The 15,970-nt window shown below is 37.4% G+C and overlaps 1 protein-coding gene across 1 annotated transcript in view; it reads right to left on the minus strand.

Moving 5' to 3' along the window:
• Window positions 1-15,970, minus strand: part of LOC111866424 (ankyrin-3) — a 235,021-nt gene that overhangs the window by 19,193 nt on the left and 199,858 nt on the right. Inside the window, exons 34-35 of the mRNA XM_033752256.1 lie at window positions 5,377-5,442; window positions 4,735-4,800 (exon numbers count right to left, since the gene is read on the minus strand). Of these exons, the coding sequence (XP_033608147.1) occupies window positions 4,735-4,800; window positions 5,377-5,442 (132 nt within the window). The remainder of the gene's footprint in view (window positions 1-4,734; window positions 4,801-5,376; window positions 5,443-15,970) is intronic.

Raw genomic sequence — 15,970 nt, forward strand, 5'->3', positions numbered from 1 at the left:
TCCCATCAGGAGATATTCTAGTAAATTTATGGATGTTATGATGTGCGAACATTGTGCTTTTGACTGTAAGATTTTTTGATGTGGCAAAGTTTACTACTCTAACTCCATTATCATTACTAATTTTGTACAAACTCTCATTCACAATCATTGTTTTGAAAACATCTTCCCTACCTACTTTGGCTTTGAAATCTCCTAACAACTTGCTTTATATGTACATCTCCTAAAAACTATTAGTGGCATATTTTAAAATGAAAATAGAACATATTTGATATACAAATTATATTAAAGACTGAAACAAAGACCTATGTTTTATTTTGAATCTATGAAAGATATCTGCATTTGTTAGATTTCTTCCAATAATTCCACCCCCATATTTCCACTCTCCCATGGTTTTCATGGTGCGATGATTAATTAATTATGCACAGGAATGACATCACCTTTCTTACCTTTTTATAACATCACATACAGCTGTGTTGTCATGACCATTATATACCATACTGATTATATTAATGTGTTTAAATGCACTGATATGACAATCCAAAAGATCAGAGTGCATCTGAACACAACATAACATTGCTTTACAAGAGGAGTACAGCCTCATTCCAACAAAAAATATGTCTGATGTACTAGGCTATAACATTATCATTTTCATAAACAACAGTGAAAGCTGCATTAAGTGTGTCACATTGAAAAGGTCTTTAATATCTGCTGACGATTAGAAGGCAAACCTGAGATGGGAACATAAGATATATTGAATCTGTTCATGAAAAGGACCTTGTGAGCACAAGTTTATCAATAATTCACACTCATATACAACACAACCTCAATCATCTAATGAAGAATATATTATGTAATTGTCATCTCAGGTTTGGCAAACAATATTCTCAACTATCACTAACATGGCAGTATGGAAAGAAGGCATAGGTACAAGAGGAGAATTCTACAAGGGTTGCTAGCTGACACATCTTGTTTGGTTCATTGTTCGTTCACAGTAACATAAGAGTGCAATACAGCAATAATGAAACTTGGCATATCATGCATGTGTATTCAGGAGTAACACTGTAATATCTTTAAAAAGAACCCCAAGGGTACCAAGAAATTTCACAAATACTGTAAACCAGCAATTCCCATATCATTTCAAGAAACACTTCCTTCAAGAATCAGAATATACAATCCCTACCTAATTCACATTTCTCCCAAAACATTCTCCTAACTGTCCTTGTATCATACCAGACACCTTCCTGATAATGACCCACCCCCGAACCAGATAGACCTTTACATATCCTGAATGGTAACTTTTATCTTCTGTGACCTATGATCCCACTTCTATATAAACAGTAATTTTTCAAACTTCATTAATAACTACCTTGCTTATGGAAATAGCATGTTCCCCTGAAATGTTGTCACTCATTTAGCAGACTTCTTCATGCCACAACCCAGAAGACCATAACATGAATCCTCACATCTGTTTCACAAATCATTTTCCTTCGAGAAAACAGAAGAATGCTATCAAATAATACTACAGAAGTAAATAATAACAGTCCATCTCATTGTTGCACTTCAGAAGTATCCACAAAACAATACTGGTGTGCTCTTTGTTTCTGGAGAAACCCCTGAAATATTTAATATATGCCCAAAAGTTTTGTGAATGACAGTATGGAAACCATTGCCTCAAGCGAGTACCCTGTAATCCATACTTGAGATATGACAACAAGTGCAAACTTTATGATTATTCTGAGTGAAAGTCAAAGTGGATTACTTTACACACATTTAACCCTTGTTACAATATTACCACTCACACGATTTCTCTGTATACAACCATCTTCAACTCATTCCTTGGCAGCAGTTGACAATTATACAGTTTGTGGCTAATCAAAGTTGTATTCTTCTTCCAACAATGAATGTTAATTTTATTTTTTTCAAAAGATATTTAATTATAAGTAACACATATAAAGGAAATAAATGTGACAACTATAAGCTATAAAAAACAAACAACAACCAAATGTGTGAAATTAATTTTCAACCATTCTCTGCCTAATACTGATTAGTTTGTAGTATCTACTTTTAATCTCGTGAGATATGCTTCTAATCTTCTTTCAATATACACCACTATGTACAGAGTCTCTCTGCTAGATGTGTTTGTGGTAACATCAACATGAATTCTGACTCACTAACATTTTTAACTTTTTTAATGATGTCAATTCAAATAAACCTTCTTTCTTGAATAAAAACTCTATTTGCTCTATCTGGTTCATCTGGACCCTATTCTTGGCTTATTAGGAGCTTCTATTGCACTGTACTGTATTATTTGTATATTTCAAATGAAAATATAGAAACAGTCACCTGATACAAGTAGGAAAAAACTATGAAAAATTAGTTCTTTACTAAACTAAATGGACTGCTTCCCTCTCTTTTTCTGACACTCACTCTATTTAAATTTTCTTACTTCACAAACTCAAAGAATTGGACACATGACAGAAGGTGGCAACAACACCTCAAACATGCGCACACATGCATTCACAGCTGACAACCCCAATGCCCACACTATTCTCATCAATCAGGCAAAGAAAACTGTCTTCAAAACTTGTTAGTCTGATCAGATTATCCAATGCTAAACCGAAAATCAAAATAAGTTCTTAGATTTTCTTCTAAAGAGGATGTTCATTCCTTGGCTGATTAAAGAATACTTTATCAAGTTGTATAGCATCAAATGGCAGAGATTAAGAATGATGAATTAAGAATAACATAGAGGAAAGTAGTCACCATCAATTTTTGATCCAAGCAACTGTGTGGCAGGAATAAGGAAATACATGGAAACTTCAATCATGGAAGCCAAACCCCAGGCCTAGACTATTTATTAAAATCTGGACATCACAATTAGAAGCATGAATAAAAACATCAGTAACAGTACCACAATGAAGAGAAGACAGACTATTGTGAGAACAAATTTCTGAGAAGAATAAATAAGCACAAGAGAAACAAACAGGAGAATGGAGAAAATTTTATAATCACAAGCTTAGAAATCTGCATTCTTCACCAAAGATTATCATTATTTATCAGTATTATAACAATAAATTCAATGAGAGTGAAATGGAATGGAAACTTTGCTCGTGTTGTTGAAAAGATTTTTCTTCAATATTCAATCCCATTCCATGAAGAGCTGAAACAAGGTGGCCTAAAGGTGTTTCATACAGGTTTCAGCATTTGATGTGTCACCCAGGAACACTGGTCTGAAAATACCACCAGATAAATGTGTGCCACATGATGCATTTTTGAGGATGAAAAACTCTCAATGACTGTGTGTATTGTGCTACTTTGTCAGACAACGCCTCAGTAAACACGTTAATGCATGTGTGATGACACCACACAATAGCAGAGAAAAGGTGTTTTCTTTGTAGTCTGCACCACGAAACAATAGAGGGGCTTTGCTTTCTGTGCATGGTCCACGCCGAGAGGATATAAGAAAAAACAGGAATGGGAATTCACCTCACTTGAGTTCCGAAGTTCCAACGGAACTCCAGTGTGGCCAGAAGAAGAATTAGAAGACCTAGCATATGACGTTACATGTGCTGTGGTACAACGATATTGGGAGCATGTGATTAACCATAAAGGTTAGAACTAGATGGTAAAGGTAAAGCTATCCCCGTAGCAGGTCATGAAGGCTCATATAGTTGTGACATATCAATGTTCCACATTTTCTAGACAATCAGCTCACAGATGGAGGTGAGGTTGTTGGCCTTAGGCACTGGCCACGCTTTATCCCCCAGGAATATTCCTGGTACTCATTTCTGTTAGAAGCTGGGTTGACCCCAGGGCCACAGTGCAGCTGGAAAGGGTTAGGTCAACTGAAAAATCCAATGACCTTATCAGGATTTAAACCCACGACCTTCCGGCTAGTAGAACAGTGCCTCAATAAAACTTGATGAAATAAATAAAATAATGGTTAAAAGTATAAGTATAATATTGTCAATCGATGGTAGACTGTTGTTGTGTGGTACCATCTTCAGCATATGTTTCATAGTAGTACATGCTTGTTGTCATAGCTTTCATTCACAGAATCAGTGCAGACATTTGAGAGAGACTGTTTCTCTCAAGCCTCCACATGGATGATACCCAGTAACCTCTATTAAAAGGATATTCCACTATGAAACATACAGTGAACATGGCATAAGCAATAATCCACCATTAACAACATACCTGTATTTGAAATAAGGCAACAGCTTGAAATTTTGATGTCTGTGAAGTTTAGGTACCAAAATCAAAATTTACACTAAAGTAAATAAGGAAGAGAAAAAGATGAAATTTGGTAATTTTTAATTTATAGTTCTTGCAACCCCCACCTTACAGACTGAAATCCCAGACCTTCCTCCTTCTTTAGATTACCCTATAATGTACATGACATTTCCATTAAGCCAGCCCCTCTCGTCCAAGCAAAGGGCCACCACTGTACTTAATCACCCTATGTTATTCAAAGATATTCCGGCTAACAGTCTATGAACACCACCGTTAGACCATATAATAAGTCAGCTGAATTCAGAATTCAACCAGCTTGAACCTTCCTCAGTATTGAGTTTTGTATTCCTGCTGTAATTGCACCCTCAAGAGCCAACAATCATTCATACACCAGTACAATGTGATTTGCCAAGTTTCAGCTATAAACTACCATCAACAGCAAACTTAAGCACACAGACAATACAGTGCAAATGCATACCAAATGTAAAATTGCAATCCTACCTTGTGCTGCTGCTGCTGATGGTCCTGTATTGGTCAATATATCACCATGTTGCCATGTTGTAGCACCTATCAAACATGTGATAAGACTTTAGTTTAGAAAGAAAAGAGAAGAAACTAAACGAACTATATGGCATAAAATGAAGATAGCTTGAAAATAAACATGGTGCTTGGAGGGTTACATCATTGGTTCCCAGACTTCTATCACTCCAACAATCCACCTCCAAAAATGCATGAATCATCTAAATTGTTTGTTCCAGAAAGTCTGCCTACTATGTGTATAATTCATTCCTTTCAGGCATTCACTTCAACTATCCCATAATCACACAGCTAAAATTTTACAGTCATTCACAAATTTCTTTCCTTATGGAAGGAAAATGTACATCCCAATTACACAGCAATAACAACAAATTTTTTCTTGACCACACACAAAATATTTGCCAATGAATACTGTTTCAGGAGAACTCCTTGGAACAACCTGCATCAGCACAAGGACATCAGGAACCACATTTGAGAAATGCTAGGCTAGAGACTGTTCCTATATTTTGAAGCAAAGCAGCATAAGTCTACACAACACTAGCAGTCCACATGACTTCAGCACAGTCAATTCAAAATGGATGTTTACACAGGGGAAGCATTACTCACCCGTGTTGTCTCTGAACTCTGCAGGACTGGGAGGTGGAGTCTTAGACACCTTAGGTGACAGAAGTTCTGGAACAGAGATGACCATTTCTGAGTCAAACTATTCAGAACTGGTGATCAGGTTTATAAATATACAATTCAGTCTCTAGTACTGAAACGTAAATATTCAGTTTTGTACGTATATATTGTCTTGAATGCAATATTAACTTTCTTCATTTAAGATGGTAATATATATGTATAAAAAGGTAATATTATGCAACAGACTGCTCAAGTACAACACTGTAAATATTCAGCACTGCTTACATATAAGACCACTATTAAACATAACCTGAGGCATGTCAATTCAATCTTCATAATCACTATGTTTCAAAGTGGCCATTTCAACATCATACTCCCTTCTATATATCTCAAGCCTTCAAATATTAACTTTCCAAATATCTGTATACACTTAATGTTTCCCCCATCCAAGAAATTTCTATATACAGTCCCTTATCACTGAATAAGCTACCCTAAGTTACAAAATAAACGTAAACTAGGTAACGAAGAAAATTATGTAGTAAGGAACTTGACATTCACAGATCTAAATATTGCCTTGTGAACTCCAAAAATACTGTTGCAAGTAGACCCATTGCTAGGCAACAACCACAAATGAAGCAGCTATACAACAGCCATTACTGAGCAACAGCTTTGCAAACAAGCATGTTTGCATGGCAACAATTGGAAAGAGCAACAGAGGAACAGTCTTTTCTGTGCAGTCCATGCTGAGAACAGATAGTGAGAGTCTGTTATTCAAGTGCCTAGACTGCCGTTGTAGTGGAAGCTACTAGAAATAGAGCATAATCTGCTGTACTGAGTCTGGACTGACAGAGGCCCTGTATATATTTTATATACACTTATTAACATGTTTAATATCATTTACATTATGACAAATGACTTACTACTGCAGACAATGACTGATTAAAGACAGACCCATCCTCTCCTCAAAGAGGGCACCCCACACTAACAAGGCTCTAACTGTCAAACAGTAATAAATATCTGGTCATGAGCCCCAGTTTGGGCTCAGCACCATGACTGACTGACTGACCATTAGTCACAATGTTACTTTTGACTTTGACTTTGACACTCAGTTAGATGAAAGTCGACAGTTGGAGCAATGGGTTAGTTGTGGGATAGTTGCCAGCTGGTAAGAACGTGAGCATGGAAGGAGAAGACTTTGCTGCAATCCATCGCCAGGCAATGACTGGTGAAGGTATAGCAAACTGAGAAGACTTTACATGTGTACTGTAGTTATAGTGATCTCTGGAGTGTGTAACTCAGTGAGAATGTCATAGTTATTTGTGGTTACGTTCTGTAAGTGCTCAATACATTTGACTACCAATCCAAAACGTAACTATAGTCAATCTAAAATAGTGAAAATACATTTAATTTATGTTCTCTAATAATAAGAGACAGTTTCACAACGTTAAAAACATTGTGAAAATTAATTGCCTTATGTGTTGTAACATTTATTGGTTTGGCAAGTAGAAGAGATAACAGGCCAGGAACTCGGCCATTACAAGATGTAACAACAAATGATAAGTAAAAATACTGAATAGAGTATGGCAAAATGCTAAATAATGAGCAAATTCTCATAGATAATTATAATCAATCTTAGTAATGAATTTTGGAATGAAGTATTTGATAATAATGAAGTGAACTCTGTGTTCAATGCGTTCTTAAACATTTTCTTAAGATACTTTTGTAATAGTTTTCCCAAATGTCTTAATAGACCCCATACTAATACTAAAGTATAGATATCATCTAGTATAAAAACTAAATGTAGCATAAAAAGACATTTGTATTTAAGCTGTAAGGAGAGTAATAACCCTAATATACAAAGTTACTATAAGCTATTCTGTAAAGATTTATCTAGAAATATTATAGAAGCCAAACGTTCATATTATGATAAACTAATTATAAACTCCAATAATAGAACTAAAACCACTTGGAATATTGTTAAATCATTGACCGGGAGGAAACCCTATCATGAAATTATACCGAACTTGAGTGCTCCTGATAGATCATATATCAATATTAAAATGATTGCTGAATCCTTCAATAAATATTTTTTATCAATAGCGGAGACAATTACCAAAAGTACACTAAAAAATGTGATATATTTGACATATGTAATACGGCTAATGGATATTTAACTGATATTTACAACCACTTTCCCTCCGATTAATTATAGTTACGTTACAACAAATGAAATTGAAACAATTATAGACAAATTGAAAACGACCAATTCTACTGGGTATGATGAGATCCCTATCAAAGTATTAAAAAGTTGTAAACACTTTATTACCTCATCCTTAACATACATAATAAATAGATCATTAGATACTGGTATATTTCCTGATAGGCTAAAATTCTCCAAGATAAAACCTATATATAAAAATGGTGGTAAAAATCTTATCAATAATTATAGGCCTATATCCTTATTGACTTCCTTTTCAAAGATATTTCAGAGAGTTGTGTTTGTAAGACTTTGTCATCATTTGACTATCAACAATGTTTTAGCCAATAAAGAGTTTGGATTTCGAATGAATCTTTCCAATGAAAAAGGCCATTAATAGATTGCTTGACCTGACCTTAACTGACCTAAATGCTGGCCATAATATGGGTGGAATATTTTGTGATTTGAAACAGGCCACTGATTGTGTCAATCACAAGATTTTATTATCTAAGTTGGAATTCTATGGTATTATGGGTCCGATGCATAAATGGATTGCATCTTATCTTAAAGGAAGGTTTCAGAGAATTAAATTACAAGGTAATGATAGTAACCTAAATATCTATTCAAATTGGGGCTTAATATCCCATGGTGTCCCGCAGGGATCCACTTTGGGTATCCTGTTATTCTTGATCTATATTAATGATTTGCCTCTAGTATTAAATAGGATTTCCTATCCTATCCTCTTTGCTGATGATACTAGTGTGATTATATCCAATCCAGATCCTCTAATTTTCCTGCATAGTGTGAGCGAAGTTCTCAATAAATTAAAATTATGGTTTAATGCTAATTTATTGTTTTTAAACTTTTCTAAAACTGAATTTGTCAAGTTTAATACAAAAAAAATATGCATGAACATGAGATAAAGATAGTGTATGATAACATGGAAATACCCACCTCAACCCGTTTAAAGTTCTTAGGGGTTAATATTGCAAATACTCTGACTTGGAAAACTCATATTGACTCACTTATCCCAAAACTTAGCTCTCTGTGCTATGTAATCCGAGTCATAGAACCGTTTGTGAATTAGGAAACTTTGCTGATGGTTTATTATGCCTATTTTCACTATATTATTCGATATGGTATTGTAACGTGTTTCATTACTGGATACGCCGTAGAGATCGTTAATTGGTTGATTCAACAATCTACAAGTAACGGCTACAATTAATTATAACACAGTTGCGGGGTTTCACACTTTATAACCCTAATCGCATTAATCTGTTAACACTGTTGCGGGGTTTCACGATTTCTAACCCTATGCGCAAATCAGTTCACTCTGTCTTCAGTAGTCTACACGTTTCCAGTTGGGGAGCTAGGTATCACTGTATCACACACTCCCAATTACACAATTATACACACGTCCGGTTCTTCTTTCCGCGACGGCTGCCATACTCCAACTGTAGTCGGCTGACTGGAGAACTGTTGATAACACACTCGCTCGACTACTACTGAACTCAGCGACTGCTGCTATATGTCAACTCGACTCGGCGACTGTTACGTTACAACTGCCTCGCAGCCGCTGTGCAGCTCATTTATATAGCTGCAGTGCTTGCCTGTTGCATAATGAGTGCCACGTCATCCTGTTACGTCACCGCTGTTGACTCGCGTTGCATAGCTACCAGGTTGCGGGGGCTCGGCTAACTTCGGCTCCGCTCAGCTCACTTTGGCTCCGCTCGTGACGTCACCATGGGGAGAGTGCCGGGTGATGACTCGCCTATTACACGAGCGCTACGTTACCGCCACGTGCCACTGGGGAGGTAGGGGTCCTTCGTTGCGCAACATGTCACAGTATTATTTTAGGGGTAACCCTTCGTATGCTATCAATGTCTTTCATTTGCAAAAGAGGGCGGTGAGACTAATAACTGGTGCTGGTAACAGAAACTCATGTAAAACTATATTCACTACTCTAAAAATTCTTACTCTTTCATCTTTGTATATTTATTCAATACTATCTTTTGTGGTCGATAGCATGGATAAATATTATTTTGTATCTGATATACATAATAGAGACACTAGACAGGTATTCAACCTAAATCTATATCAACCCTAGACTCATTTATCATTTTCTCAAAAAGGCTCATATTATATGGTCATTAAACTATTCAATTGTCTCCCACAAAATTTGAAGCAATTATATAAAGATATTAAACGGTTTAAATTAAAATTAAAAGAATTCTTGGGTTCTCACCCATTTTATACTGCGGATGAATTTTTTGTATATACTAATTGGTAAGATTAATGAAAATGAAAAAAGAGCTTGTACTGACGCCTGAAACCTTTGAGAGTTCTATGTCTTGGTTTCACATTGTTTTTGTAAACTGGGGGAGTTCTGAAGAAAGCAGTCTTCTGGGATTTGGCACCGTGTATAAGTGGTGTTAACACCACTTATACACGGTGCCAAATCCCAGAAGACTGCTTTCTTNTATTAACATCTACCTCAGTGTCTGAGTTTTCCAAAGCTGTGAACCTATTTCAGATTTCAACACGATACTGCTCCTTACCCTCTACTTCGTTTTATTTNGGTGACTATCAAGCCAGCATCATGAAGCTACCTATTGTGACATGTTGCGCAAAGGAGAACCCCCCCCCACCAGCAGTGACGCGGCGGGTGAGTCAGCGCTCCCCTCCCCCTCCTCCGCACGGCAACGTAACGGTGACGCAACAGGATTGTTACGGTAGTAACAGCGGTTACTACCGCTAGCGTTACTAGCAACACAGCGCCAGGCAACAAGGGTGCCTATTACGTGGCCGTTTCCGCATTGTCCGATCAAGGCTACATAAGGAGCAGCGAAGGCTATTCACAGTTAGTTGTACTGAGTCAGTCAGTTAGTCCTGGAGCTACCTACGAGTCAGTCCTCGGGCTACCTCCGAGTTAGTTCCGAGTTAGCCAGCAACCAGTCAGTTGTATTGTGGCATTTGGAGTGTACTAATTGTGATACTGCAGATAGCAGTAATCGTAAATCTGCAATTTGGGTGATTGTAAGAGCGAGTGTGAAATAAAATTCGCTATACCAAATACGGCGTGAAGTTATTTGTTGCGATATACGCCCGATACACGACAATATGTTGCTTGCTTACTCACTGTCAGTCTTTCCATAACCTTTGCCACCACGAGGTAGTGGTCAGTATCAATCGTGAATTGCAGCCAATACATAGCATTATCATCTTGCCCTTGATGATAGGAATGATAATGAAAATAATGACAATTGATCTGAACCACAATGGACGACCATTTCTGTAACTTCAGTTAGTATACTTTTCATATGTTGGCCACGCTCTTCGATATTCTCTGAAGCAGAAGTGGTGCAACAAACACTGCTCCATAATCTGCATTTATCATAATCTGTTACTTCAATTATTTTTCAGAGCTAAAGTAAAGACCAAAATATTTAATGCCGCTTATCCCATTTCAAATTCATTCTTTCATTCATTCATCAATGTCTCTGCAGCCCCTTGAGTTTCATAATCCTTTTTTACACAGACAGTAGCACTCCCTGGATGAGTGCCACTTTCAAATAGTGTTGATTAATTAACTGACTGTTACATTATGTTATGGTAATAGCAGAGTCTATATGACACTGAAATAAAATGGAATATGATTACAAACTTTTGGTAGGCAAAGAATTGGACAAAAGCTGCCACACCAATCACCTTTATCAAAATCATGTTCCTTATAATTCCACATTTCTTACTCCAGGAATCTTTCCCTTTGTTCAAGCACTTCAAGTACTCCTATATTGTTATGAAGCATCATAATATGTGTGACTGCTGGTACTTCCTTCTATTATATTGCTTTAAGGTGTTTTACAATTCTGAGAACACATAAGAGTCACTTACTGATAAATCCATAGATTTGTAGGGATCCAGCATGATACTGTGCTTTACCAGCACTTTCCTTATGGAGAGTACTGAGTAATATAAAGTAAAAAAAGTAAAGCTATCCTTGTAACAGGCCATGAAGGCCCATAGGGTTGTGAGACGTTGAGGGTCCCACATTATTTAGACAATCGACTCAAAGATGGTGGTAAGGTTGTCAGCCTTAAGCCGGGTCCAGACTTGTTGCGTATCCCCGTATCGTATCTCCATATCATATCAGTGTGGACAGTACCCCGTATCATCCTTCCGTTGGAAAATGATATGCAACGGGCTGTTCGCTCGCTTGGCGGTCTTTTCCCGTCGCATCAAAGGGACGACTCGGGTTGCAGTGGTGCCAGTCTGGACGTGTAGGCGGCTGCATCGCTCTTTGCTTATCAGCTCCAGACAGTTGGAGTGAAGTCATCACCAGTGTGCGTTCTTCTGTTTGTGATTCTCTGTTTATATACTCTGAATGGAGTGGAGTAAGGAGAGCATTATATATTTAATTGATGAATATAAAAAGAGGGATGTTATTTGGAATCCCCGAAACACAGAACATTACAATCTGACGGATGCATCCTTGTGAAATTTTTGTACATCCCACTGACTGACTGAAAATTTAAGTCCGCCAAAAGATTGGACCCATTGTATACTTTCCTACTGGCATAGATCGGTGATATCCACAAACGTCGTGATTTTGTTCTTCCCTTTATAGCATAGTGAAGACAGATGTACGCGGCCGCTGCTACCGTCAGGTTGGGTGTAGTCATTGCTGACTGAAATCTGGCTCGAGACTGAGATTCATTTCTTCGTTGCCAAGGAGAAATTTTATCGCGTTGCATCAGTTGATACGCAATGGAGATATGCAACAAGTCTGGACGCAAAATTGTGTCGCGTTGCATCGGACGATACGCAACAGAGATACGATACAGGGATACGCAACAAGTCTGGACCCGGCTTTACGCGCCGGCTGCGCTTTACTCCCCAGGAAAATTATTTATTTAATTCCTGGTACTCATTTCTGTTAGAGGCTGAGTGAACCCCAGGGCCATAGTGCAGCCGGAAGGATTAGGTCAACTGAAAAAATCCAATGACCTCCTCGGTATTTGAACCCGCAACCTTCCGACTTGTAGCACCCATAAACCTCAGACCTGTTTTACAGCCCATTTGGTCCAAACGCCATATCTTAGGTGTCTTAGAGGAAGAGCTTGAAAAAGATCAAATGTGTATTTGAAGTCAAAACAGGCTTCATTGCCTACATTATGAAGTGACGAAGGTGAGACCATTTGTCCTTTTGAAACTAATTCACTGTTCAATAGTCTTTTGCTGTCATTTTTCACTGAAACGACTGGAGACATGTCCTGGTGTCATACATATAAATCCAAGTTTTATAAACAGTAACAATACAACGTAATAAAGTTTTAACAATTTTGAGAATACTCTATCAGTTCTTGAGACAAGGCTTGGCACTGTTCCTTGAGTTTCTAAGTGAGGAGCAGTTGGACAAAGTGTCTCAAGGCTCTCTTCATTCTAAAATTTTTAATTCAAATCGGCTAGGTTTGCTGTAGAAGACAGTAACTTCCGCCAAAATTTCATCAGTTTCAAACACTGAAGATGGAGGCAACACATTTCTCCAAAATGTTGCTAAACATCTTCCAGACTATATGATGTCACATCCAAAAAAACAGTAATCTTAATAGTCATTGCCACAAGACTCCTCTTAAAAATTAGTATTTATATTGTCTTTTTTTTTCTTTGGCACTACAGCCCTCATTTGGGCCTAGGCCTACCTCCATGAAACTCTCCATTTTCACTTCGGTTTACTAGATCTTACAAATATGGTAGGACTCCTTGGGCGAGTGATCAGCTCGTCGCAAGGCCTATTTATATTGTCTTACATCTTCTTATTTAGAGCCAGGATAGCGTAGTCCATATAGTGACTGGCTATGGGCTGGGCAACTGAGGGGTTTGAGTTCAAGTCTCAATAGGGTCAAGAATTTTCTCTTTTCAACATCATCCAGACCGGCACTGCCCCCCCCCACCACCACCCCAGTCTCCTATCCAATGGGTACCAGGGGCGTGAAGCTGACCACTCACCTCAAGCTAGTGCCGAGGTCAAGAGAATGTGGATATATACATCCATTACCCCATATGCCTCCATGACATAGTGCTTAATTAGTAAGCACAGGGACAACTTTACCTTTACCTTTAACCTTTTTACATCTTCCTATTTACAATTTAAATGACTCTATAAACATACTTTTGGGGCATTCTATGATTAATTCACAAGTTTTATAAAACTGTACACTACGCTACACTACAATATGTCAAATGGCAAAATGACAAGACGACTCAAGAATTGGAAAGAATGTTGAAGTAAGCAGATGTGGCATAATCACGTTACTATCCTAGAATGTGCCTGAGGAAAACAACAAAAGAATGCAGTCTTGACAGCCCGTGTCCTGGGCAGGATATGAAATGGGCACCTCATGAATATGAGTCTAGATAACTACTGGTAATTTCCTACAATCAGCACAACAATATGGCAGATGCACAAACTTGACAGACTTGTAACATGGCATAACACTAGTAACTCTTTACATATTCCTGCACCATTTACATGACTTTGAAATGAAACACAACTTTGTTGATATAATCCTTTTGTAGAATGTTTAAAAATAATATGTCAGACAAGCAACAATTTCCATTTAACTTTGTTTGATAAAATCTAATGTACCAATGAAGAAAGGAATGTATAATTTCATGGTGAGATAGCTTACTAACATGTCTGTAAATGAAATACAGTAAACTCTAGTTATCTGGTTTGCAAGGGGAATGGGGCGTGCTGGTTAGGTGAATCTTCCAGCTGCATGGGAGAAACTCATTAAGAAAACCAATACAAAATAAAAGAAAATGTGTTTTCCTTATTGTTCTTGTGTGGGAGTCTTCCTAGTTGATATAGCAAATTGGTGGGTGAAAGATTTTGGATACTTGTAATATAATGCCACAACAAATTCAACTAGCCTCTATTATAATGGCACCTGCATGAGAGAAGATGATGGGTAGTGCTATTAGTAGCAGAACTTCATTGTGGCAGGTAAAGACAGAAACTTTGCACAATTTTGTTTTTGAATAACTTTATAAAAATGGTAAATTTTCTTAGAAACTTTTGCTGGTTAGGTGACATTTAAAAATACTTTGCTATAAGATAACCAGGAGTTTTATATTCTACCAATGTGACATTCCAGGTCCTGAGAGCGAAGACTACAGAGAGCGTTAGTTTATGGGATGTGATGCCATATATAATCTTCCTCAAAATATATGAAGGATGAGTGATAATGTGAAGATTTTTAATCACACACTGAAAAGTTTCCTCACAACAAATGCCTTTTATTCAATAGATGAATATATTTCTGCTAAGCATGTATAACATTTAATAACTATATTCCTTGCAATTTTGTTTATGAATGACAATGTAAATTATGGTTATTTGGTGCTTTTGGTTGTCTGTGGTTGTTTGCTGTTGACACGATTGTACTTCTGCAATCAAGTCTTATTTTGATGAGTTCAATATCTGGTCCAATTCAGACAACGGATCAGTGAATTTATGAATTATGTATGTATCTATAATCTGGCAGAAGTTTGTCGGTTTGTTCTGAAGAAATGTCCATAAACTTCTATCAGTTTCCAAGGTGTCATATCATAGAAGATGGTATTCTTTGTGTGCTTATAAGCCAGTAATAACAAGTTCTGTGATTGTGCAAAACTGACAAACATATTCAGAATCTCTACAAAAGCAGAAAGTTCTTCCCAAAGTAATGATGATCATGATAACAACAAGAATAACAATAATAACACCAGTATCATCAACATCAGCAGCAGCAGCAACAGCAAGAACAAGAAGAACAATAAAACAGATATATTTTATTTACTTACTTACTTACTCATGGAGCTGAGCCCTTCTTGGGGAGCCGCCAATTCTGCAGCTACTCAAGAATTTCCCAGCATTTTATGGAACCTGAAGGTTCATCACCGTGTTCACAAGAGCCTCCACTGGTCCCTATCCTGAGCCAGATCTATCCAATCCATACCATCCCATCCTATCTCTCTAAGATCCATTCTAATATTGTCCACCCACCTATGCCTTGGTCTTCCCTGTGGTCTCTTTCCTTCTGGCTTTCCAACCAATATCCTATACGCATTCCTCATCTTCCCCATTCGTGCTACATGAACTGCCCACCTCATCCTCCTTGACTTTATCATTCTAATTATACTTGGAGAAGAGTACAAGTTATGAAGCTTCTCATTATGCAGTTTTCCCCAACCTCGTCACTTCATCTCTCTTTGGTCCAAATATTCTCCTCAACACCCTGTTCTCAAACACCCTCAGTCTATGTTCCTCCCTTAATGTCAGAGACCAAGTTTCACATCCATACAGAACCACAGGCAAAATTATAGTTTTGTATATTC

Source organism: Cryptotermes secundus, unplaced genomic scaffold, assembly GCF_002891405.2.
Source record: "Cryptotermes secundus unplaced genomic scaffold, Csec_1.0 scaffold271, whole genome shotgun sequence".
Taxonomy (NCBI): Eukaryota; Metazoa; Arthropoda; class Insecta; order Blattodea; family Kalotermitidae; genus Cryptotermes; species Cryptotermes secundus.